The sequence below is a fragment of the Setaria viridis genome, chromosome 2 (assembly GCF_005286985.2).
Source record: "Setaria viridis chromosome 2, Setaria_viridis_v4.0, whole genome shotgun sequence".
NCBI classification, from domain to species: Eukaryota; Viridiplantae; Streptophyta; class Magnoliopsida; order Poales; family Poaceae; genus Setaria; species Setaria viridis.
In genome coordinates, this window is record NC_048264.2 from 6376802 (window position 1) to 6402174 (window position 25373).

The 25373-nt window shown below is 46.7% G+C and overlaps 3 protein-coding genes across 3 annotated transcripts; all 3 read left to right on the plus strand.

Moving 5' to 3' along the window:
- Window positions 1-17048: 17048 nt before the first annotated feature.
- Window positions 17049-18066, plus strand: LOC117845982 (uncharacterized). Its single transcript, XM_034727079.2, has one exon. The coding sequence runs from the start codon at window positions 17510-17512 to the stop codon at window positions 17936-17938; it is 429 nt and encodes a 142-aa protein (XP_034582970.1). The 5' UTR covers window positions 17049-17509; the 3' UTR covers window positions 17939-18066.
- Window positions 18067-20359: 2293 nt separating this feature from the next.
- On the plus strand, window positions 20360-21501 carry LOC117846389 (uncharacterized). Its single transcript, XM_034727543.2, has one exon. It carries the CDS (start codon window positions 20770-20772, stop codon window positions 21196-21198), a length of 429 nt encoding a protein of 142 aa, XP_034583434.1. The 5' UTR covers window positions 20360-20769; the 3' UTR covers window positions 21199-21501.
- Window positions 21502-23252: 1751 nt separating this feature from the next.
- On the plus strand, window positions 23253-24199 carry LOC117845896 (uncharacterized). The gene has a single exon (XM_034726971.2). The coding sequence runs from the start codon at window positions 23627-23629 to the stop codon at window positions 24053-24055; it is 429 nt and encodes a 142-aa protein (XP_034582862.1). The 5' UTR covers window positions 23253-23626; the 3' UTR covers window positions 24056-24199.
- Window positions 24200-25373: the final 1174 nt, after the last annotated feature.

The following is a 25373-nucleotide window of genomic DNA, read 5'->3' on the forward strand; positions in this document are numbered from 1 at the left end:
GTCGGATCGGGGAAAACTTACAATCTGACCCTTAGACTTAAGGAATAGTTGTACCGGGATCCTCAGATTTAACACAGAGAAGTCCCCGAGATTTTACACAGATACCCTCAATAAAAAGAAAAAGACACAACCGAACCCTCGGGCGAGGCGGACAAGACTCGGGCGAGGCGGACAAGACTCGGGCGGCGGCGATCCGGTGAGACAGGGGCCTCGGAGGCTCCTTGAGCAGGTCGGCAGGCTCGTCGAACGGGTCGGTGCGCTCCAGGCGACCAAGGTGAAGCTGACGGTGAAGGAGTCACTGCGCGGGGCTGCCCGGAGTGGCAGCTCCAAGTGCGGCGGTGAGGTTCGGCGGTGCTCCGGCAGCGGTGGTGCTTCTCGTGGACAACAAGCAAGCACTAGAGCTGCGCGTGAGGATGGTAAAGTGGTTGGTGGTGTCAGCAAGGCGTGGGGTCGGGCGGAAGGGGGAGCTCCACAGAGAGCTCAAGCAGCAGCGCGGGGAGCAGAAACAGAGTAGGTAGTGCGGCAATGGCGGTGGTGGTGAAGGGAACTCCGGTCAGAGGCTTCGGTGCCTTTTTATAGATGCGCGGAAGTGTTCGGAGGAAGGAAACGAGCTCGAGCGGGCAAGCGGATAAGATCGAGGGAGAAAGAAGTGCTCTATCGCGGCGGCGAGTGGTCAGCGCCTCCATTGGCGAGCTCAGACGCGATCTTGCCCTGGTTAGGCAGCAAGGATTTGGGGCTGGGGGCAAAGCGGGTTTGCTGGGCATGCGGATCTGCTAGGTCTACGAGCGTGTGTGGTCGCGGCCATCAATGGCGGCGGTGCCATTGGTGGACAAGAGGGAGGGAAGGGCACTGCAGGCGAGGGCGCTGCAAGCGAGGTGACAGGGATGAGCTGTGTGACGCGAGCATGCGCGGGACTAGCGGCTCTACCGAGGCACGCTATTGGCGGGGCGGTGGAGGAGTTGTCGCTGCCGGCGCGGTGGTTGGTGAAGATGGCAGCGTCGCGGGGTGCGCGTGTGGGCAGCGCGACCGGGGTGTGACGGGAGGGTTGGAAGGCGTTGGGGCGCGTGGCCGAGGATCTGGGTGGGGCAGATGCGCGCGGGAGGCGAGATAGCACCGGCGTGGCTGCGGCTGGTCGTCGGTCGCAGAGTGGCTGAGGCGACAGTGGAGGGTAGTGCGCCTGGCGCGGCCGACGAGGCTTCGGGCGGGACGAGATGGGGCGGAGGGTCGCGGGTCGTCGTCACGCGCGACTGGGGAGTGAGGCATGTCAACCCATCTTGTCACGATCGGTGACTAGGCAAGGCGGCGCTCGCTAGCAAGGTCACACCACGCGGCGGCGGCGCTCGCTAGCAAGGTCACGCCACGCGGCGGCGGCGCTCTGGAGCATAGCGCACGCACGCTCTGGCGCTATCTAGCCGACGGATCCACGAGATCTTTTGCCGGGCCCATCTTCAAGCCTCTTGATCTCCTGATTTTCAAACTACGCCATGTTGACTCCCTTTACCAGAGTTGTAGTACACAGACCAAGGTCCAACCTTTGTAATTTGGCCGAGTTCAAAAACATGGTGGATTTAGAGATTCAAAGCTCCGAAGTTTGGAGGAACGCCGGTTTCCGAGACTTAGCGGAAAACGGCGGTTTGGCTAGTTTTCAGGGGTCGGGGCTGACTTGAGCTGCAGATTTGGGAAGCTTCGAAGATGAATTGGACCAAGATCCAATTAGAAAAGTTGTTATAGGAACTTAGTTCTCCAACTTTTACAAATGGACTTTCTGATGTTCTGCTCAACTTTCAAAAAATAAACCTGCCCTAAGGCGCTAGGTCGGGCTGATTTCCAGACTTAGCCGGAATGGCTAAAGGAGGCTGAGTTGACCAAATTAGGGGACTTTGGCCTGTATTTTGGACAAAACAACACAGATTGGTATACCGGGTTTTTGATGGCTTCTTGTGAGGGGAAAGAAAAAGGTACTTCCACTTGCCAGAAAGTTGCCAAAGCTTTTCTTTAAGCACAAAGGACTTGTTCTTACGATTAAAACACCGTTTTAGCACCTAGGTTGTTACAGCCTACCCCCTAAAAAGAATCTCGTCCCGAGATTCGAGTGCAAGGACAACTAGTGTCATTTGTGGGTCTTACCTCCTTGGCTGAAAAGAAAACCGTGAAAATGTTTATTCAAATATTCCTCTATTTCCCATGTCGCTTCATCTTTAGTGTGGTTACTCCACTGAATCTTATACATCTTCACAACTTGCCATCAGGTGTACCTCTCCTTACGATCGAGGACTTTGGTCGGATACTCCGCATAGGATAAGTCGGGTTCAAATTCAAGTTGTTCTTGCTCCAAGATTTCAGTCGGGACTCGAACACATTTCTTCAATTGGGAGACATGGAAGATGTCGTGAATAGTTGAGAGCTGCTCGGGAGTCGGATCTGGTATGCAACGGGTCCGCATATTTCCACAATCTCATAAGGGCCAATGTAACGGGGAGCCAATTTCCCTTTTACCCCAAACCGTTGTACACCTTTAGTCGGGGAGACTCGAAGGTATACATGATCACCAATATCAAACTTTAAGGGTCTCCTCCTTTTATCCGAGTAACTTTTCTACCGTGACTGAGTAGTCTTTAGATGTGCTTGAATCACTTTTAATTGTTCTTTGGCTTCTATCACCAGATCAGGTCTGTAGGTTCTTCTCTCTCCTGCTTGTGACCAACTCAATGGTGTTCGACACCTTCGGCCATACAAGGCCTCGAAGGGTGCCATTTTCAAGCTAGACTGGTAGCTATTGTTGTAAGAAAACTCTGCTAATGGCAAGCATTCATCCCAATTCTTATCAAAGTGTATGATGCAAGCGCGTAGCATGTCCTCTAGGATTTGGTTTACCCTTTCTATTTGACTATCAGTCTAAGGGTGGTAGGTGGAGCTACGAATTAACTTGGTGCCAAGAGACGATTGTAGTTTTCCCAAAATCGTGCCACAAACTGAGCACCTCGATCAGAGATGATCATCTTCGGAACACCATGCCAGGAAACAATACGGTCCAGATATAACTCTGCATATTTCCGGGCTGTATAGGTAGTGTGAACGGGAAGGAAGTGTGCCATCTTAGTGAGGCGATCCACTATAACACAAATAGAATCATGGTGCTAAGAGGTAACAAGTAATCCCACAATGAAATCCATGCTGATATCTTCCCATTTCCAAGATGGAATAGGTAGTGGTTGCAAGGTACCTGCTACCTTCAAATGGCTTGCCTTAACATGTTGACACATGTCGCATTTCGAGACATAGCGCGCGATTCCGGCTTCATTCCACTCCACCAAAATGTTTGACGGAGGTCATGATACATCTTATTGCTGCCAGGATGAATCGAGAACTTGGAGAGGTGTGCCTCATCTAGGATTTGCTTCTTAAGATCGGGGTTAGACGGAACAACAAGTCAGTTCTTATAGTACACTGTCCCATTTTCATCCTGTCGAAAATACTTATACCCCTCATTTCCATGTGCCACTTTCTCCTTAATTAGCTTTATTTCCTCATCTTCTAATTGTGCCAGCCCAATTTGGTCTTCCAAGGTAGATTCAATGGAAACATAATCGAGGGTGCCATGGGAAATAATTTCCAAACTAAGTTTTTCCATCTCATGACATAGGGTTTCTGTGAAGTTAGTTGCCGACAAACAATTGCAATGGACCTTGCGGCTAAGAGCATCTACTACCACGTTGGCTTTGCCAGGGTGATAATGCACTTCCAAATCATAATCTTTGATCAGCTCTAACCATCTTCTTTGGCGCATATTAAGGTCTGCTTGAGTAAAGATGTACTTGAGACTCTTTTGATCGGTGTAGATATTGTAGTGAGTGCCCATCAAATAGTATCTCCACATCTTTAGAGCATGGATCACTGCTGCCAACTCAAGATCATGTGTAGGGTAGTTCAATTCATGAGGTCGTAATGCTCATGAGGCATAGGCAATGACTCGGTTGTCCTCCATCAGAACGCATCCAAGTCCAGTGCCAGAGGCGTCACAATACACGTCGAATGGCTTAGTAGTGTCTAGTTGCGCTAAGACTGGGGCAGAAGTCAAGAGTATTTTTAGGGTGTGGAAGGCTTCTTCACATTTATCACTCCACATGAACTTGGCTCCTTTCTTTAACAACTCAGTCATAGGCTTGGCTATTTTTGAGAAATTCGGGATAAATCATCGATAATAGCCTACCAGACCAAGAAAACTTCGGATCTGATGGACCGAAGTGGGTGGCTTCTAGTCCATGACCTCTTGCACTTTGCTGGGGTTGACTGCTATACCATCTCGAGAGATCGTGTGTCCCAAGAATTTCACACTTTCTAACCAGAACTCACACTTGGAGAATTTGGCATAAAGCTGATGATCCCTCAATCGCTGAAGAACCACATGAAGATGCTCGGCATGTTCTTCTTTGTTCTTTGAGTACACCAAGATATCATCAATGAATAGCACAACAAACTTGTCCAACTCAGGCATGAACACCAAATTCATGAGGTACATGAAATAAGCGGGTGCATTAGTGAGTCCAAAAGACATAACCAGGTACTCATAGAGTCCATATCTTGTGGAGAAGGCAGTTTGGGGAATATCACAGGGTCAGATCTTGATTTGATGATAACTAGAGAGAATATCTATCTTCGAAAATACTCTGGCTCTAGCTAGTTGATCAAACAACACATCAATACGGGGAAGAGGGTACTTATTTTTTATGGTAACCGCATTGAGAGGTCGGTAGTCCACACACATGCGTAGACTCTCATCCTTCTTCTTCACGAAAAAGCAAGGCAACCCCATGGTGAAGTACTAGGGTGAATAAATCCCTTCTCCAAGAGTTCATGCAGTTGGGTTTTTAGTTCTACCAGCTCGGTGGGTGGCATCCGATAGGGCCTTTTTGATATAGGTGTTGTGCCTGGCTGTAGCTCAATAGCAAACTCAATATCCCTATCTGGTGGCATGCCAGGCAGGTCATCCGAAAATACATCGGGGTACTCACAGACAATAGGAATTTCTTCTAGCCGGGTTTCCGTCACAGGATATGCACAAGGATTTACGCACTCGGGGTGGGACAAGTACAAGGTAGAGTTGCTGTGTAGGGGTGAGTTTATGTGGACAGCTCGAGCAGATATGTCTAGTATCACCTGATGTCGGGTCATCCAATCTATACCCAAAATGATGTCTATCCCCTCTAGGTCAAGGATGATGAGGTTTTCCTTAAAAAGGATTTTGTCCAACTGGATAGGTACAAGAATTAATTATCTTGTCCGAAGCTATTTTCCTTCCCGGGGTTGAGATCATATACGACCCTTTGGTGTGACCAACACTCAACCCACATCTCTCGCTAGTCTTATTCCCAATGAAACTATGAGATGCTCCCGAATCAAACAAAATAAGAACAGGTTGATTATGGACAAGGAATGTACCCGTCATTACTGGCGCACCTTCCGGGAGTTCTGTCAGACTGGTGAAGTTTAGTCTCCCTTGTCGGACCTGCACGTTGGGCTTCTTTCCCTTGTTGGCCATAGATATACTCTCACCAGGGCGCTGATTCTTGTTTCTGGGTCAGTCCTTGGTGAAGTACCCTACGTTGCCGCAGGTGAAGCAGCGGTTGCCATTCGCAGGGTGCGGCGGCGGTGGCAGGTTGGGCCGGGGCGCCTGCGGTTGGAAACTAGGGAAACGAGGTGCTGCCGGTTGTGGAGGGTGAGCAACCCATCTCCCAGGCTGCGTGGGCCTGCGAGGTGATGGAGGGGGAACCATTCCAAAACTTCCGAGCAGGCTGGCTCGGTGGTACCATTGGAGCTTTCCACTTCAGGTCGACCTTGAGGGCCTTCATGCAATCTTCTTGGAAAATGGCTAGATTCACCAGCTCATTGTAGGTATCCACCTTGATAGGGTTCAACCTTTCCTTGAGCTCGAGACTCAAGCCCCTACGGAACCTATCCCGCTTCTTCTCATCTGTATCCGCATGATAGCCGGCATAGCGGCACAGATCGTTGAAGGCCTGCGCATACTACAGGACGTCATGGTTTCCCTGGGTGAGAGCTAGGAACTCATTGAGCTTACGCTCTAGCAAGACCTCCGGGATGTGATGGCCCCTGAAGGCAGTCTTGAACTCGTCCCAGCCGACGAGGTGATCGGCTAGCAGCATAGCGTGGTAGTGGACCCACCAAAGACTAGCAGAACCACGCAGCTGCTGTGCCGCGAACCAAGCCTTATTCTGGTCCGGGCACGGGGCGGTGAGGAGCTCAAACTTGGATTCAATCTTACAAATCCATGCATCTGCATCTAGCGGGTTCTCTAACTTGTGGAAGGTTGGGGGCTACGTGCCCAAGAAATCCTCATACCGGGCGACCTGGGGGTGCGGGGGACCTCATCCTCCCTGCGGTGGCTGCTGCTGCTATTGTTGCTGCCCCTGAACCAAGTGTCGCAGGAGTTCAGTTTGGGCAGCCAGGAAAGCCGCGAGTGGCGGTGGAAGGGGCGGTGGTGGTGGGGGTGCCTGATTATCCCCACTGCCACTCAGGGCTGATCCGGAGCGGGTAAGGCGCACCATCTGCAAAAGTGTACTTTTCCATTAGCCATATAATCCGAAACTTGCTCCATCACAAGGAACAAACATTATGTGCAATATCATAAGCATCCATCTTGCCAATAGTGAGAAAGATAGCAGTATTCTCCTTTATCGAGTAGGTGCATATCTCTTCTTTTCCAATTCAGTTAGCACTCAGATTGCTCTCAGCATTTTCTACTTTATTCTTGCCAACCGAAAGGGAGAGTAGCATGATCGATTTGCAAGATGAGCGCGTTGCTAAGTGGCTGTTTTTTAGCAAACTGGTCAGCAGAAAACTGGTTCTAACCCGAGTTTGACAGATCTGAAAGAGCTGAAATTTTACGAGCGGTTAAAACACAAGTTTTTCGCACAACTTTGATATTCAAGGCGCATCTCAAAAGTGGATAGAAGTGGGCGTAACAGTGAGATGAAAACAGGAACTGAGTCTGCCAGGATTATCACCACCATACTCATTTCATGACAAGTTTTTTAACACATGAAGAGTACTCAACTCAAGGCTACCCAATTACATCACCATCCAAAATATAGGTTGCCGAGGAGTACAAGAAAAGACCAACTTACTACAACCAAATCTAAAATTCATCTAGGTTGCCCACGGAGGAAGCGCTGTGCGTCACAGAAGGGGCGTTACCCACTCGGGGCAGAGACTGAACCACCTCAAAGTCCATGCTCGAGACTCCCTCTATCTCCTCGGGGTCTTCCTCCTCCTCCATAGGGTCATTCTCCCCCTGCTGCTCCTGCGCATGGATGGCATTGATCTCGGCGTGGTGCTCATCCAAGTGTGCATTAGCAACAGCAAGCTCCATCTCAACCTCTAGCTTTTCCTCAGCAAGCAGTACCATATCATGCTCCATGTCGGTCACCTCCTCCTCTAGCTCGGCAATCTGGGTCTCCATGTTGGAAATCTGTATACCCCTCTGGATGAGCTGATATGACTATTCCACCAAATCTCTCTTGGTGGTATTGAGATGCTCCTGGGTGTCTGCAGCTATTTGAGCCAAGACAGCCATAGCTCACCCCTGGAGCTCAACCAGTCGGTACAACACAGTCATGCACCGCGTCGTGGTGGAAATGGTGACTAGCGGGTGTGAGGTTACCAATGCCTCCATGTTGTTCACCCGGTCAAGCCAAGCTGTGTTCAGCCTGTCCCTGGCAGGGAACAAGCCAATCGGATCCAAAAGGACCTCGAAAGGGTGTAGCCGACAAAACTGGGTAAGGGCCTGCAAGGCAGCGGACTCCCAAGTATCCTCGAGGGTATGACCATAGGTCGAAACCTCAAGTTGGGGCCACTCGGGCTGCACTGGGGGTGGAGGTACGACCACACGCACGTTGCACCGCTGCACTCCGTGCTCCTGGTACTCGTGTCCTACATAAAGAGGCGGCGACTGGTACCCAAACCACCTCAAGGTGTCCCACAGGATAGCGGGAAAACCCTCAAAGTGCAAGCACGTAGAGTGGGAGGTGCCATCCGCGCCACGAATCACATGCCCAGGAGTAGCCATCTGGAACCAAGGATCGATAAAAGAAACGTGAGATTAAAACTCGGGATGAAAAACAAATTCCAGTAGGCTAGAGAAAAGCTTATAACTCGACAAGTACTCATTCAAAAATTCCCAACTTTTACCAACATTTCCCTCGGGTAATTGGTAACAAGTTTGGTATTCATGAGTGGAGTGAAAATAGATCCTAACAGGGTGATACACTCATATCTTTGACAGGTGGTACATGCTGAAAGGCAGCTAGAAAATCCTTAACGCGAAGAAGAGCTTAAACACAAGGGCAAGGTTGATTTAAGGGTTTGGGTTCACGGATTTTAGTTCATGATGCATGCACGACCTATATCGTCCTTCCAACCCAAAACAATTGCCAAAAAGTTTTTGGACTTACATGGTTAGTGCCGGTGGCAAGGCAACAATTACGCTGCTCCCTGTAATATCTAGTCGGGTTTCTAATATCCTTTCCCTACGCGAACGCGGTTAGTGTACCTGCAGAAAAACACAACCACATGAACCTTTCATGCCAGCACTCACGAAAGCGTCCCCATTCATTACCGTTCACTATAGAAATGGCACCCATGCGTTTAACGCTGCATGGACAGCGCAACAACCATGGAAATAGGCCCCTTCGAAAAGGACCATATAACCCTTCGCATACTCGTGATGCAAAATTATGCACACGTATCATAAACATGGGCAAACAACTGTGATGATAGGCTCGTTGGAATCGAACCATACCACCCTTCGCATGAATTATCATACGAAACCTTGCGCACGTATAATAAAGGTGGGCGAAAACAACCGTGATGATATGTTCTTTTGAATAGAACTGCCTATCAACCCTCACATACTCGTGATGCGGAACTCGACGCACGTATGATACATGTGGGCGTAGTGCTAGAAGTCAGTAAAATAACCAATATCTAATAGCCACCTTAAATAACCCAAAATTCCCTTAGGGCCTCTCGCACTAAGTTCATCCTTAACGATCGTACGGTTTTTTCAAATAAACTTCTTGCAAATTTTATTTAGAAAGAGGTGTTTAGGATCTATTGTCTTCTCTATCCTACCAACCTACTCTGGTACCAGCTGTGGCGGAACCACCCTAATTAACTTAGCTAAAGCACAATTAAGTCACCTAACACGTGATCATGTGCTTTAATCAAGGTAACTTGGCAGTCCGTCGGATTTCATCCGGTAAACCACTCCACAGGACCGAGAAAGTATAGCTCACACGAAGGTGAGTGGTTCCAGAGAATACAATAGATCATCCAAATTAAACAAGTGCATTAATTTATCACAACAGCATGGTTCGAAATTCAAACATGGTTTGCAAAATTCTTAAGCAGCGGAAATAAACAAACGGAAGCTAGCGCCGAGGTCGGACATCATGACAAGGCCGATCCTGACATCACTGATCCCAGTCCTCGCCGTCCGAGGAGGGATCCCACTCGACCGTCCACCCAGGAGGAAGCTGGGGAGGCCAAGTGCCACTAGCAGCAAACTCGAGAGCGTCAACAACACCTAAAAAGATGTGCCACAACAAGGCTGAGCGACTACGCTCAACAAGACTTAACCGACCCGCGGTACTACTCCACCAACTTCTATACATGCAAGGCTTTCTGGCTAAGGGGTTTGTTTTTGCAAAAAACAACTACAATTGGTCCTTACTTTTAATATTTTAGCCACAGGTTCTATGTTCATTTACCAATCTAAGTTAGCCACTATACTAACCCAGCAGAAGTTTCCAAGCAATTTATGACAAGCATTAATATTAACATCACCATCAAGTTCCATTCTTACTCAGTGTAGCATAGCGATCAAGTAGTCTCAAACTGTGAAAAGCAGACGAATCGATTCAAATTTCTTAACCATGCATGGTGAACCTAATCTCACGACATCCACGCACTACGAAGGGTCGCTTCACTTGTCCGCCATCCCCATCAATTCCCAGACCCGTGTTGGGCCCACTTCCCTTGGTACAAGGCTCCACAAACCCGGCCTCTGCCGTTCTATGACCGCACTTGTCACCACATGCGGCCGCAATGGAACTTCATTCCAGAGACAGTAGATCGAACCGCTCACGTCCTGGTTCAATCAGGTACTAGGCTTCCCCATCCCATACTAAGTATGAGATTAGTACTTTTCAAACACTTGATCGTGAACACCATCACTTTTCGGCCTTAGTCCAATTTCAAGTACACAGACGGGGCAATCCAATGACCACCAAAATAGTTCACAGAACCCTGCCCCATCCATCGTCCTTATAGTTGTAACAAAAAGCAGAGCAAACAACTCCTATACTCGCGAGTGACAGGAAATCACTCGACTTTTACCAAGTCCTATTTAAGTATTGCAACTACTCGACCTATCATACTAGTGTTCAGATCAAAGGAAAAATAATTCATGCATCTACGGTTTCAAGCAGTTCCTAAAAACGTAAATGCACAATCAAACAACCAAATATATTGCAAGAAGTTAAAGATAGGAATTTATGCTCCGAGGCTTGCCTTCAAGCGGGACGGTAGCGAACTGGTCCTTGGCGTGCACGGGCTCAACTCCTGCAGGCGGCTGCTCAGCTACAGCTCCTTCAGGCATCGGGTGAAGCTCGTAGGTGCTGTTGGCGAGGTTCAGCTCTACACGAAATGCAATGCAAGGATAAGCCGAGGCGGAACGACGGAAGGCCGTAAGCTTCGGGCGGCGGTGATCCGGCGAGACAAGGGCCTCAGAGGCTCCTCGAGCAAGTTGGCGAGCTCTTTGAACGGGTCGCTGAGCTCCAGGAGACCAAGGCGAAGCTGACAGTGAAGGAGTCATTGTGCGGGGCTGGCCGGAATGGCAGCTCCAAGTGCGGCGGTGAGGTTCGGCAGTGCTCCGGCGGCAGTGGTGCTTCTCGTGGACAACAAGCAAGCTCTAGAGCTGCGTGAGAGGATGGTGAAGCAGTTGGTGGTGTCGGCAAGGTGCGGGGTTGGGCGGAAGGGGGAGCTCCACAGAGAGCTCAGGCAGCAGCGCAGGGAGCGGAAATAGAGTAGGTAGTGCGGCAATGGCGGTGGTGGCGAAGGGAATTCCGGTCAGAGGCTTTCGTACCTTTTTATAGATGCGCGGAAGTGTTTAGAGGAAGGAAACGAGCTCAAGCAGGCGAGCGAATAAGATCGAGGGAGAAAGAAGTGCTCTATCGCGGCGGCGAGTGGTCGGCGCCTCCATTGGCGAGCTCGAACGCGATCTTGCCCAGGTTGGGCAGCAAGGATTTGGGGCTTTGGGCAAAGCGGGTTTGCTGGGCATGCGGATCTGCTAGGTCTGCGCACGTGTGTGATCGCGGCCATCAATGGCGGTGGTGCCATTGGCGGACAGGAGGGAGGGAAGGGCACTGCAGGCGAGGATGCTGTAGACGAGGTGACAAGACGAGCGGTGTGACGCGAGCATGCGCGGGACAAGCGGCTCTGCCGAGGCACGCTACTAGCAGGGCGGTGGAGGAGCTTTTCCTGCTTGCGCGATGGTTGGCGAAGACAGCAACGTCACGGGCCGCGCGCGTGGGCAGTGCGACCGGGGTGTGACGGGAGGGCCGGAAGGTGTTGGGGCGCGCGGCCGGGGATCCGGGTGGGGCAGATGCGCGCGGGAGGTGAGGCGGCACTGGTGCTGCTACAGTCGGTCTTTGGTCGCAAAGTGGCTGAGGCGACAGCGGAGCTGCGGGCAGTGTGCCTAGCGTGGCCGACGAGGCCTTGGGCGGGGAGAGACGGGGCGGAGGGCCGTGGGTTGTCGCCTCGCACATATGGGGAGTGAGGCACGTCGACCCATCTTGTCACGACCGGCGACTAGGTGAGGTGGCACTCGCTAGCGAGGTCATGCCACGCGGCAGCGGCGCTCTGAAGCGCGGCGCACACACACTCTGGTGCTGTCTGGCCGACGGATCCGCGAGATCTTTTGCCAGGCCCATCTTCAAGCCTCTTGATCTCACGATTTTCAAACTGCGCCACATTGACTCCCTTTACCAAAGTTGTAGTACACAGACCAAGGTCCAACCTTTGTAATTTGTCCGAGTTCAAAAACATGTTGGATTTGGAGAGTCAAAGCTCCGAAGTTTGGAGGAATGCCGGTTTCCGAGACTTAGAGGAAAATGGCGGTTTGACTGGTTTTCAGGGGTCGGGGTTGACTTGAGCTATAGATTTGGGAAGCTTCGGAGGTGAATTGGACCAAGGTCCAATTAGCAAAGTTGTTGTAGGAACTTAGTTCTCCAACTTTTACAAAGGGACTTTCTGATGTTTTGCTCAACTTTCAAAAGATAAACCCGCCCTAAGGCGGCAGGTCAGGCTGATTTCCAGACTTAGCCAGAATGGCTAAAGGAGGCTGAGTTGACCAAACTAGGGGACTTTAACATGTATTTTGGACAAAACAACACAGATTGGTATACCGAATTTTTGATGGGCTTCTTGTGAGGTGAAAAAAATGGTACTTCCACTTGCCTGAAAGTTGCCAAAGCTTTTCTTTAAGCACAAAGGACTTGTTCTTATAACAAAAACACCGTTTATGCACCCAGGTTGTTACACTCCCGCACCGCATTGTGCTTTTTGCAAAAGAGACCCCTTGCTTTCTGTTTTTTGCACCGTGGTCTAGCGTAGTTCAAAGATCTTTAGATTTAGGTCCCGTTTCTTTCACACATGGATCAGTTCCTTGCAGCACAGACCTAGCTCCTCAGAACATGGCCAACACCATGGCGGCCATGCAGGCTTAGCTCAACAACAACAACAACAACAACAACAACAACAATAAGAATAACAACAACAACCAGCAGCAGACACAAAGAGACAAGCACCAGGAGTTTATGAGCCACAGGCCCCCGATATTCTCCCACTCTGCTAACCTGCTTTTGGCTGATGATTGGCTAAAGGTGGTGGAGAAAATGCTTACCATCACTTAGTGCACTGACAGGGAGAAGGTTCTGTATGCCTCAGCCACAAAGGAAGGATCTGCTGCAGACTGGTCGGATGCTTACACCATCGCACACACTGGTGTCGATGCTATCACCTGGTAGGAATTCAAGAATAGCTTCAGGAATCACCACATTCCTATCGGTCTGATGAAGCTAAAGAAGAAGAAGTTCCTTGCTCTCAAGCAAGGGACAATGTCCGTGAGTGAGTACGGGGACAAATTCATCCAGTTATCCTGTTATGCACCAGAAGACGTGGCTGATGATGACAAGAAGTCGGAGCTGTTCCTGGAGGGACTGATTACGCCACTCCAGTATCAGCTGATATCCCACACCTTCCCATCCTTCCAGAAGATGTTGGACAAGGCTATTAGCTTGGAGCACAAGCACAGCGAGATGCGTGAGTTGAAGAGGAAGTTCGTCTCATGAGGACAATCTGGGAGCAACACCCACGCCCACTTCGCTCCACCGCAGGGGACGCCACTCCGCCTCATGGGCCCGAGTGGAAACTATTGGCAGCATCAGTTCCAGCACCCCATTTAGCAACTCCAGCGTCAAGTTGAGCACACTTCATGCACCAACTTCCCACAAAACCACCAGTACCCTCTTGCAGGCACCCCAGTGAATCCTAACACTCCAGTGGGCAACACTTTCTTCAACTGTGGAGAGGTGAACCACTATGCCAATGGATGTCCCAAGAGGATTGGCCCAAACACTCCCATGCAGGACTGTGATCTGGAAATTCACTATCACCCGGGGAAAGAAAATTTGGTTGTAGATTCTTTGAGTCGGAAGGGTCATGCTAATATGTCTCTAGCATTCCAAATGCTTGAAGAGCTAATAAGGAGTTTGAGAAACTTAACTTGGGGATAGTTGCTCAAGCTAAAGGAGTAACTTTGGAGGTGGAACTAACTCTAGAGTAGGAGATATGGAAAGGACAACTTGAGGATTCTAAGATCAACGAGATTAAGGAACTCATGGAAGAAGGAAAAGTTCCAGATTTTACGAAGGATGATCAGACAACTATATGGTTCAGAAAGAGGATTTGTTTACCGGATGTGGGAAATATCAGAGACACCATCTTAAGGGAATCTCATGACTCAGCCTATTCTATCCATCCTAATAGCACCAAGATGTACCAAGACCTCAAGGAGAAATATTGGTAGTATGGAATAAAGAGGGATGTGGCTACACATGTAGCCTTGTGTGATATGTGCCAGCGAGTCAAGGCTGAACACCGATGACCAGTTGGGTTACTTCAACCATTGAAAGTGCCAAAATAGAAGTGGGAATAGATCAGTATGGAGTTCGTAGTTGGACTGCCCTGTACCCAAGCTGGTTATAACTCTATATGGGTAATTGTGGACAGGTTGATTAAGGTGGCTCATTTTATTCTTGTGAAGACCACTCACTCTTGAGCTAGGTTGGCAGAATTGTATATATCAAGGATTGTGTGTCTACACGGTGTACCCAAGAAGATAGTGTCTGATAGAGGTACTTAGTTCACATCCCGTTTTTGGCAAAAGCTACATGAATCCATGGGTACAAAGTTGAATTTCAGCTCAGCTTATCATCCTCAGACCGATGGGCAGACTGAGAGGAAAAATCAGATTCTAAAGGATATGTTGAGAGCATGCGCTCTAAAACATGGAGGTAGTTAGGATAAGAGTTTATCCTATGCTGAATTTTCTTATAACAACAGCTACCAAGCTAGTCTCAAGATGTCGCCCTTTGAGGCTCTATATGGAAGGAAGTGCAGAACTCCACTGTATTGGAGTGAGACAGGTGAGAGTCAGTTATTTGGTCTCGAAATTATCCAGGAAGCTAAGAAATAGGTGCAGATAATCAGAGAGAATCTAAGAACAGCTCAATCTAGTCAGAAGAGTTATGCTGATAGTAGGAGGAGAGAGTTAACCTTTGAGGAAGGCACCTATGTGTATCTTAAGGTGTCACCTATAAAAGGCATGTGCAGATTCAAGGTTAAAGGGAAGTTGTCACCTCGCTTTATTGAACCCTTCAAGGTCTTGGAGAGAGTAGGAGAAGTGGCTTATCGATTGGAGTTGCCCAATTGACTCTCAGATATGCATGATGTGTTCCATATCTCCTAGCTAAATAAATGTCTTAGAGTTCCAGAGGAATAGCTACCGATGGAGCATTTAGATGTAAAGGATGATCTCACCTACACTGAATATCCCATCAAGATCTTGGATACTTTGACACGGGTTATAAGGAACAGAGTGATAAAAATGTGTAAGGTATAGTGGAGTCACCATGCAGAGGATAAGGCAACACGGGAAAGAGAGGATGAATTGAAGGAGGAATTTCCCCAGCTCTTTGATAATCCATCTGAATCTCAAGGACGAGATTCTTCTAAGGGGGTAGGATTTGTAACACCCTAAATTTCAAGTTTTGCAATTTAATAAAATTTTCTAGAAATAAAGTGCATGGGTCTAAGGATTTTAAGGTTGCATTTAAATTTCTTAGGCAACTAAATCTTTTTCAAAATAAATTAATGAATCCTCAGAGTTCATTTTTGCATTCATGCTGGTGCATTGTTTTTTATTGTTTGAATTCAAATTTGTGTTTGAATTCAGTTTTAAATTTGTGTTTGTTTCTTTTTCAAACCTTTTTCTTTTTCTCTTTTTCTTTGCTTCTTTCGGCCCATTTTCCTTTTCTTCCTTCGGCCCAGTTCGCTCTCCCTCCGCTCGCCTCCGCCTCGGCCTGCTTGCACACCAGCCTAGCTTCTCCCACCTTGGCCCAGCAACAACCTGCTCTCCCGCGCCGGACCGCAACGCGCCCGCTCCCACCTGTCATCCCTCACCTCCGGCCGCCGCACCACAACAAACTCGGATTCGCCTCTGAGTCTGCCACGCAACCGCTTCCGCATTCGCCGCGAGCACTCATGCCCAGGACCCCTCCTTCCCAGCCTATAAAAGGCGCCGCCACACCTCCAGCTCCCTCACCCAAAACCCTAGCCCTCGCTCCCCTCTGCGCCACCGCCACCAGAGCTCAGCCACCGCCATCGCCTTCCTTCTCCGCCGCTCCCCCGTCGGTGAGAACCTCACCCGAAGCACTGCGGGGGTGTAAGGCACCCGATGGAGGAACTCTCGAGCGCTCCCGTGCCTTCTTCTTCATCTGCGAGCTCGCTCGAGATGTTTTCCCCGCCACCGAGCCTCCTCACCGCGCTGCTCATCGTTGTCACCGCGAAAACCACCTCGGAGACACCCTAGACGTGTTCGTCGTGTCTTCCTCTACCTCCTGGTCAAGTCCCCATCCAAAATCGAGCCCGGACGCTCATTTTCGAGCAAGTCCGGCGAGCCCGCCGCCGTGCACCACCGCCTGCGCGCCGCCACTTAGGTCATCGTCGATCATAGCCGCCCGATCTAAATCCGACGGCTCGGATTAGATCTGACCAGAGTCAACCAGTCCACATACCGGTCAACTCCTGCGTCGCGCCGTCCGTTTTGCTAGAGAGCCCCCTTGCTTTCTTCTTTTTGCACCGCGATCTAGCGTAGTTCAAAGATCTTTAGATTTAGATCCTGTTTCTTTCACTTTAGCCCCTGCGCTTCTGCATAATAGCGCCCACCATCCTAGCCTGCCTCTTTTGCACGTTAAACCTTCGGTTTATACGTGTAATTATGTTTTCACCCTCGGTTTCTTCAAGTTTGGCCACTGGAAGCTTTAAATCTTCGCCAGCAAGCCCCTCCATCTTGTTTAGTGCATATCTTTAGCATCCTAGACCCGTTTTAAGTACTTCTTGCATCCCCGAGTTCATCTTAACGTGTAGTTTGGCTTTTTGAGCTTGTTTTCCTCTGTTTATATTGTTTGATGTACTATTTTCTTATTTTTCTTCCTTTTGTTTGCTTTTATGGGCTAGTGGAATGCATTGTGCAATGGATTTATGAAGTCATACAAGAGTGAATCGAAGCATTCAGCTGTGTAGTAAAGCTTCCTCGGTGGATGCAACTGTCTCGTTCGGTAAACCTAGAAACTTACAGCACCGTATGATCATTTTGTAATGAAGAAAGATCGCATCATCATAACTGGCTGTCTTCTAATATTCTAACAATATAATTACAATTCCATATGATACAGCATGGAATTTTTCATGGTCATCTCTGATAGGCTGGTTATAGACTCTTGACTCGGTCATCGTGGTTTGCTAACTGTAAGACTTGTTTCGTCTAGACACTGAAATAGTTGTGCTTCTCTTGACTTGGTCAGTGACTTTGTGCGTCAGAGTATGCTTGCTGGTAACAAAGTCAGCTGTGGCTACCTGTGCAGATGTGCTATTGCCTATGAGGGTCAGGAGTCTATTTCCTTGCTTTGCCTCTGAATCAGTCACCAGATTCCAGTCACTTTCCGAATAACACTCGAACAGGCCTTGAGACCTCTATATATACGTGCCTCTATTGCATCAAGTTTCATCACAACAATTTGAACTCTTTTGCATAGGACACAATATATTCTCAGGTCAGCAACCTTTGCTAGCAATTAGCCATACTCCAATGGCATCCCAAATTGAGAGCCACCGCTCCAGTGCAGAGGTTGTCAGTGGAGATGCCATCTGCAGGAAGAAGTCTGTCGAGCTGCTGGAAGAGCTCGGGCTCCCAAAGGGCCTCCTGCCAATGGAGGACATCCAGGAGTTTGGGTACAACCGCACCGCGGGGTTCATGTGGCTGGTTCAAGGGAAGAAGAAGGTCGAGCACACGTTCAAGAAGATCAAACAGACCGTGTCCTACGCGGCTGAGGTGACGGCATATGCTGAGAAGGGCAAGCTGCGGAAGATCACCGGCGTCAAGACCAAGGAGCTGATGCTCTGGCTTAGTGTTGTTGAGGTCTATGTTCCCGAGGCCTCGCCGGACAAGGTCACATTCAAGACCGGCACTGGCCTCTCGGATAGCTTCGACGCTGCTGCCTTTGTGCTAGGGGAGTAATCAAGGTGCCAGTTGGGGAATAATATATGTTTTCATATTATTAAAATTCCATCATATATAATAATAGCATATAAATATGAACTATTTATGGTTCAACAAATATTGAAAGGATATAACTATTATTGCCATCACTCGCCCATCGCCTACACACCATCGGATTCAAAGTACATGCTTGACATGTGACAAATCTCGTATTGGAGGAACCTCATCACATCTGCACAAATGCTTGGAATATCTTTATCGTCGAGCTTGCTACTCTTTGCGGATTTTGCTTGGTGGTTGGATGCCAAGTACTATTTTCTTCGCAATCTTTGTATATTCCTTGGAGTTTTCGATCGCCAAGATAATTCTAAATTCTGGTAGTGAGTAGTCGTTGTGATGGTCGGGACGAGCAGCCAAGAGCGGGGGAGTACTCAGAAAACTGAACTTCCTGAGTTGCAACTGTACTTTGCAGGCATTATTCGAAAATAAGGTATGTTCTACCAGCACTAGGCGCGGAGGACCCAGTATAGCACTCGCCATACGTTGATTTTGCCATGGACAGCCGTAGGGAGCTGCTGAGAACGCACGCAGGAGAAAGAAGACGAAATGTGTAGTGAACTAGTGGTATTTGGGCTTCAATAATGTGGGCTTAGCTGCTGAGTGGCAAGCCAGTCCATCTTCTCCGCGGCGGATGGCGGCGGGGTGCGGCCGGGGTGCCGGCGCTCGAGCAGACGGCAGCGAGGTGCGGCCAGAGCCCCGGCGCTCTGGAGGAGGGCTGCGGGGTGTTGCCGGGGCTCCGTTCGGTGGATTTGTTTTTTTACTTTTAATACTCCTTTAGTACCGGTTATTTGACCCGGTACTAAAGGCCCCCCTTTAATATCAAAGTAGCAACACCGGTTGCACAACCGGTACTAAAGAGGGGTTAGGAATCGGTACTGAAGGCGTTTGAATCGGTACTGAAGGCGTTTTCCCCAGCAGTGGGTCAAACAAATGAATTCAAATACAAATTTGAATTCAAATAACCAAAATCAATGCACCGGAATGAATGCAGTAATAAACTCCTATGATTCATTGACTTATTTTAAAAGAAATTTAAATGCCTAGTAATTTAACTACAACCTTAGAAAACCTTAAATCTTTAAACACAAGCAATTAATTTCTAGAAAATTCTAACAATTCTTATTAAGTTGCAAAAGTTTGAAAATTAGGGTGTTACATGGTATATGTGGGGCCAGGGTATTTTGTAGTGCCATTATGGATTGACGGTATCAAATGTATTTGATTTTCCACTGTTTATAAAAACACTAGATAAACTTTGTGTGCAGCGCCCAATTGTGAAAGCCTCATTTTTTTGCTCATAAACAAAGTTACATCTCATAAACAAAGTTACAATCATGAGCAATAATTTGCTCAACACACAATGAAGTACGCAAACGCCATATAATCATGAGCAATAATTTGCTCAACACACAATGAAGTACGCACACGCCATATATCTGTATGTCTAGTTCGCTTCACCAGTTGAGCAAGCTCGTGAGCTACCCCATTGCTACTTTGTTGCTTCAAATAATCATAATGCAATATATGATTGAATTATTTATTGCTAATTTCATATTTTATTTTTATGGAGACCATGAACTTTTGTAGCATAGTGCGTCAATCCCATAGATATATCAATCAACTACGTACACCAAATATGTAAAAATAAGTGAATTCCTAAACAAAAAGTAATGTGTAGCGCTTGAAGGATCAAAACAATGAACATATTTTTTTTGAATTTAAGATTGCACGTGATCAATTCGATATTTGGTTGAGTTTTTTCTTTCTTTTAAATTTGATTCGGTTCATCAATGCTATATATGCTTTTCTGAGCATAGTAGAAGGAGCCACCACATTTTCACTATTACTTTGGATTAACATTTTTGGTACAGCTGTGCATGGGGCACGAATCTACGTAATAGATTCAATGGCTATGATAATTGGAGTTTACAGATCGATGATCGGATGTTTCCAATTTTTTGTAAGAATTTCTTTTTTTTCTCTAGGCATGTCGTTAAAATTAAGTGAAGGTTTCAAAAGAATCTCCAATTAGTAATAGTAAGATAAGATGATCCTTGTAATCCCTACATTATTTTAATGTGGGTCAACATCTTGTTCGGTAAGATTGGTTGCATAAGCTGAAAATTGTTGAATTACCAGTGTATATCCTTCGCAGGTAATGGGACAGTGGCTCATTTGACAACCCAGAAACTTACAGCTCCATAAGATGATTTAGGAATGCAAGATCACGTCATCATAACTGGTTGGCTTGTAATATTATATTCTAAGTTTCTAACAATATAATTACAGTTCCATATCATACGGCATGGAATTTTTCACCTGGCTTCAGAGCAACCATGGTGTCCAACGGTCTTCCCTCAAAAAAAAAAGGAAAAAAGAAAGGTGTCCAACGGTCATCTCTGGCTGCCCAGTTATCTTGACTCGGTCGTGGCATGGGAACTGTGTAAGATTTTTCTCTGTTGCTCTGAAGCACTGAAATAGTTGTTGTGCGTATCTTGACTTCGTCAGTGACTTTGTGCGTTAGAGTATGCTTGCTGGTCACAAGTCAGGTATGGCTACCTGTGCAGTTAAGCTATTGCCTACGAGGGTCCGGAGTCCTATTCCTTTGCCTCTGAATTCTAGCTGCCAGATCACCGTCTGTGTCAGAATTAAGAAGCACTTGAACAGGCCTTGGGATCTGTTATATAAACGTGCCTCCATTGTCTCATGTTTCATCACAACACGCTCAGCTCATTTGCATTTAGCACAGTACACTCCCAGGTTTGAATCACACTTCTAGCAAAGCTCCAATGGCGTCCCTAATAGAGACCCACCGCTCCGGCGCAGAGGTTGTTAGTGGAGATGCCATCTGCAGGAAGAAATCCGTCGACCTGCTGGAAGAGCTCGGCCTCCCCAAGGGTCTCCTGCCAATGGAGGACATCCAGGAGTTTGGGTACAACCACACCACGGGGTTCATGTGGCTGGTGCAAGGGAAGAAGAAGGTGGAGCACACCTTCAAGAAGATCAAGCAGACCGTGTCCTATGCTGCCGAGGTGACAGCGTTCGCTGAGAAGGGCAAGCTGCGGAAGATCACCGGTGTCAAGACCAAGGAGCTGATGCTTTGGCTCAGTGTAGTTGAGGTCTATGTTCCTGAGGCCTCGCCAGAGAAGGTCACCTTCAAGACTGGCACTGGCCTCTCCGACAGCTTTGACGCCACTGCCTTTGCACTCGGGGAGTAAATATGGATGCTGAGTTTTATTAGTTTATTTAATCCTTACGAGGATTACATGCAAGGATTGTCTTAATCGTTTGTGCCAAGTTCAATGGCTTGCTCCATTGTCTTACTTAATCAATAACATCTGCTTGCAATGAAAAACTGATGAAGTGAATACGATTTTCCCCTTTAAAAGTATTTATACACAATGAGGATTAGGAAATTAAAACATGGCAGAGGGCCATGGGCCAGTGGAATGCATTGTGCAACGGATTTATGAAGTCATACAAGAGTGAACAGAAGCACTCAACTGTGTAGGAAAGCTTCCCCGGCGGAGGCACCATCACCCTGCCAGTGAACACAGTTGATGTAGCTAGCTTGGGCCAAGTTTCAAAGTTCAAAGTTCAAATTTAATGAAGATCATGACTGTTGGACATATATCTGGGGTAATTCTCACTTCTCCTCATCAAAAGCATATCATGTACTGTCTGGACATCGACAGGTGCACCCGGTTTTCAGATGGCTTTGGAAATCTAAATGTCAAAGTAAACACAAAATTTTTTTCTGGCTTTTACTCAATGACCGGCTAAGTACCAGGAATGTACTTAGAAGAAAACACATGGCTCTGCCTTCTTATTCTTGTGTCTTGTGTCAGCATGATAATGAGGAAACCTTGTTCCATCTTCTACTGCAATGCCCCTTTGCCCAAGAGTGTTGGATCAATATTAGTCTTTTTGCTAATCTGACAGATGAGCCATTCACAATCCTCACCAGCTTTAAAAATCAGCTGCAAGTTCCGTTTTTTATGGAAATCATTGTTCTCATGAGCTGGTGTATTTGGATGGCGAGAAATGATTGGATTTTCAGAAATATTACTCCTTCAGTGCAGGATGCTATGATGAGGTTTAGGACTGTTTTTACTCAAGTTGTTCTGCGAGTAAAAGAGGCTTGGAAACAATCAATGTTTGAATGGCTAGAGCACTCATTGTAGTCTTTCTGATTTTCTTCCTATCCTTTTTTGTTTCTTGATTTGTAATTCTACAACTTTTGTTCTTTTATATTAATATATATCCAGCAGGGGATGATCATCCCCTCCTGTTTCATCAAAAACTGTTGTCAGGTGCATGATCTTGTAATATTTCTTTGATGAAATGAAATGTTCAGATAGGCTTACTCAGTCTACCGTTCATTTGCAAAACAAAAAGTTGTTTATATACTCCATATTTTATCTGCATACTATTATTATAGCTCAACATTTTGTTTTGCAAAATTGGTTCCGTAACATGAAATTTGGTAAATTATTGTTGTGTATGTCCTTTGCAGGCAATCTGGTCCTGTCTCATTCGGTAAGCTAGAAACTTACAACACCGTAAGATGATTTTGCAATGACTTTGATATTCACTGAAGTGGTCGCATGTGTGTAATTTGATCCTGACGCATATGTGATTTATGCATCTGGTTTTACTTTTAAAACCGGGTGTGACAGCTTGTATCTTGAAGTTTTATTGCAAACTGAATTCAGTTCATATGAATGTCATCTCTTATTACAATTGTCTCTCCAAATCTTGCCTATGTGGATGTTGAGTTTTATTAGTTTATTAATCCTTACGAGGATTACGTGCAAGGATTATCTTAATCATTTGTGCCAAGTTCAATAGCTTGCCTGTAAGATGTTAGTGCTCCATTGTCCTACTTAATCAATAACATCTGCTTGCAATGAAAAACTGATGAAGTGAATACGATTTTCTCCTTTTAAAAATATTTATACACAATGAGGCTTATGAAATTAAAACATGGCAGAGGGCCATGGGCTAGTGGAATGCATTGTGCAATTGATTTATGAAGTCATACAAGAGTGAACAGAAGCATCCAGCTGTGTAGGAAAGCTTCCTCGGCGGAGGCAATCTGGTAGTGTCTCATTCGGTAAACCTAGAAACTTACAGCACTGTATGATCATTTTGTAATGAAGAAAGATCGCATCATCATAACTGGCTGTCTTCTAATATTCTAACAATATAATTACAATTCCATATGATACAGCATGGAATTTTTCATGGTCATCTCTGATAGGCTGGTTATAGACTCTTGACTCGGTCATCGTGGTTTGCTAACTGTAAGACTTGTTTCGTCTAGACACTGAAATAGTTGTGCTTCTCTTGACTTGGTCAGTGACTTTGTGCGTCAGAGTATGCTTGCTGGTAACAAAGTCAGCTGTGGCTACCTGTGCAGATGTGCTATTGCCTATGAGGGTCAGGAGTCTATTTCCTTGCTTTGCCTCTGAATCAGTCACCAGATTCCAGTCACTTTCCGAATAACACTCGAACAGGCCTTGAGACCTCTATATATACGTGCCTCTATTGCATCAAGTTTCATCACAACAATTTGAACTCTTTTGCATAGGACACAATATATTCTCAGGTCAGCAACCTTTGCTAGCAATTAGCCATACTCCAATGGCATCCCAAATTGAGAGCCACCGCTCCAGTGCAGAGGTTGTCAGTGGAGATGCCATCTGCAGGAAGAAGTCTGTCGAGCTGCTGGAAGAGCTCGGGCTCCCAAAGGGCCTCCTGCCAATGGAGGACATCCAGGAGTTTGGGTACAACCGCACCGCGGGGTTCATGTGGCTGGTTCAAGGGAAGAAGAAGGTCGAGCACACGTTCAAGAAGATCAAACAGACCGTGTCCTACGCGGCTGAGGTGACGGCATATGCTGAGAAGGGCAAGCTGCGGAAGATCACCGGCGTCAAGACCAAGGAGCTGATGCTCTGGCTAAGCGTTGTTGAGGTCTATGTTCCCGAGGCCTCGCCGGACAAGGTCACATTCAAGACCGGCACTGGCCTCTCGGATAGCTTTGATGCCACTGCCTTCGCGCATGGGGAGTAAACACGGAGTCAGTTGATTAACTAGAAATGATGCCGGTTCCATAATCGTACTATTCTACGGTGATGGTGCTAATTATGTATACGATGCTATGTCTTTTTTCTTTTGTGTTGGAATGATGCATATATAAGTGTGTCCTATTGCCCCTACGAGTTTGTATCTCGCAGTTTTTTTATGGCAAAATGAATTCAGTTAGTACAAAATTTGTTATCTCTTATTACAAACATCTCTTCAAATCTAGCCTATCTGGAAGTAACACTTGATCAATTTCGTCCTTATCAGGTTTATGTCAGTCGATTGGAGGATATTTGTATAATTTCTTATGTTCTGTCACGTATTACAGAAGAGTGATGAGAGAATGCCACAAGTTACAACATTGTGGAAATGTGGTACTTTTTTGAAAAGAAGGAAATGTGTTACTACCTTTGCAAGTGTAGAATGTTCAATATCAACATAATTGTGCATTGTTAGATAATTGATGAAAACCATATTCCGGTCGATACATCGGAAGGTCTACAAAGTTGTTGATATATAGACTGTCTACCATGCCATATTAGTTGGAATCTTGGCAGCAACGCATGTATTTTGATAAGGTGTAATGAGTTGATTGCTTGTCACTGGTGTTAATCCAGACATCAGAACTGGAATCAAGTAATTTTTTTATAATGGTCAAGGAAATTTTTGGTGAAATAAAAACACATTATTCGCTTTTATGAAAAACAATTCTCATGTGCATCTGCTTGCAATCAAACTGATGAAATGAAAAAAAAATATTCTCTTTTAAAAATATCTATAGACAAAGAAGCCTTACAAATTAAAAAAAAAATAGTGTATATGCTCCAAGTTGTTTCGTAAAATTGGTTGCATGACCTGAAATTTGCTAAACTATCGTGTTGTATGTCCTTTTCGGGCTTGCGGCCAATTTGGGACTGTAGCTCATCAGACAACCTAGAATGTTACACCATAAGACAAATTTGGAATCCAAGTTCTTGTCATCATAATTGGCTGACTTTTGTAACATGCGAATAAGTTACGACTCCATATGATACAGTATGGACGACAAGTCTGAAATTCTTTACTTGGTTTCAGTTTCAGAGCAGCCAAGGCGTCAGTCGGTCATCTCTGGCCGCCCAGTTATATACAGATTGTTGACTCGGTCCTAGTGCGCTAACTAACTACTTTTTTTTTATTTAAAGGTTGGTGTGCTAACTGTTTCCGTACTACAAGACTTGGGTCATTTGCACACTGCCAGTTATGCGTCTCTTGACTTGGTCAGTAATTTTGTGCGTCAGAGTATGCGTGCTGGTCACAAGTCAGATAT

Bases quoted from the DNA above. Each gene is read 5' to 3' on its own strand.
- LOC117845896 (XM_034726971.2), top strand. From the start codon at position 23,627: ATGGCATCCCAAATTGAGAGCCACCGCTCCAGTGCAGAGGTTGTCAGT.
- LOC117845982 (XM_034727079.2), top strand. From the start codon at position 17,510: ATGGCATCCCAAATTGAGAGCCACCGCTCCAGTGCAGAGGTTGTCAGT.
- LOC117846389 (XM_034727543.2), top strand. From the start codon at position 20,770: ATGGCGTCCCTAATAGAGACCCACCGCTCCGGCGCAGAGGTTGTTAGT.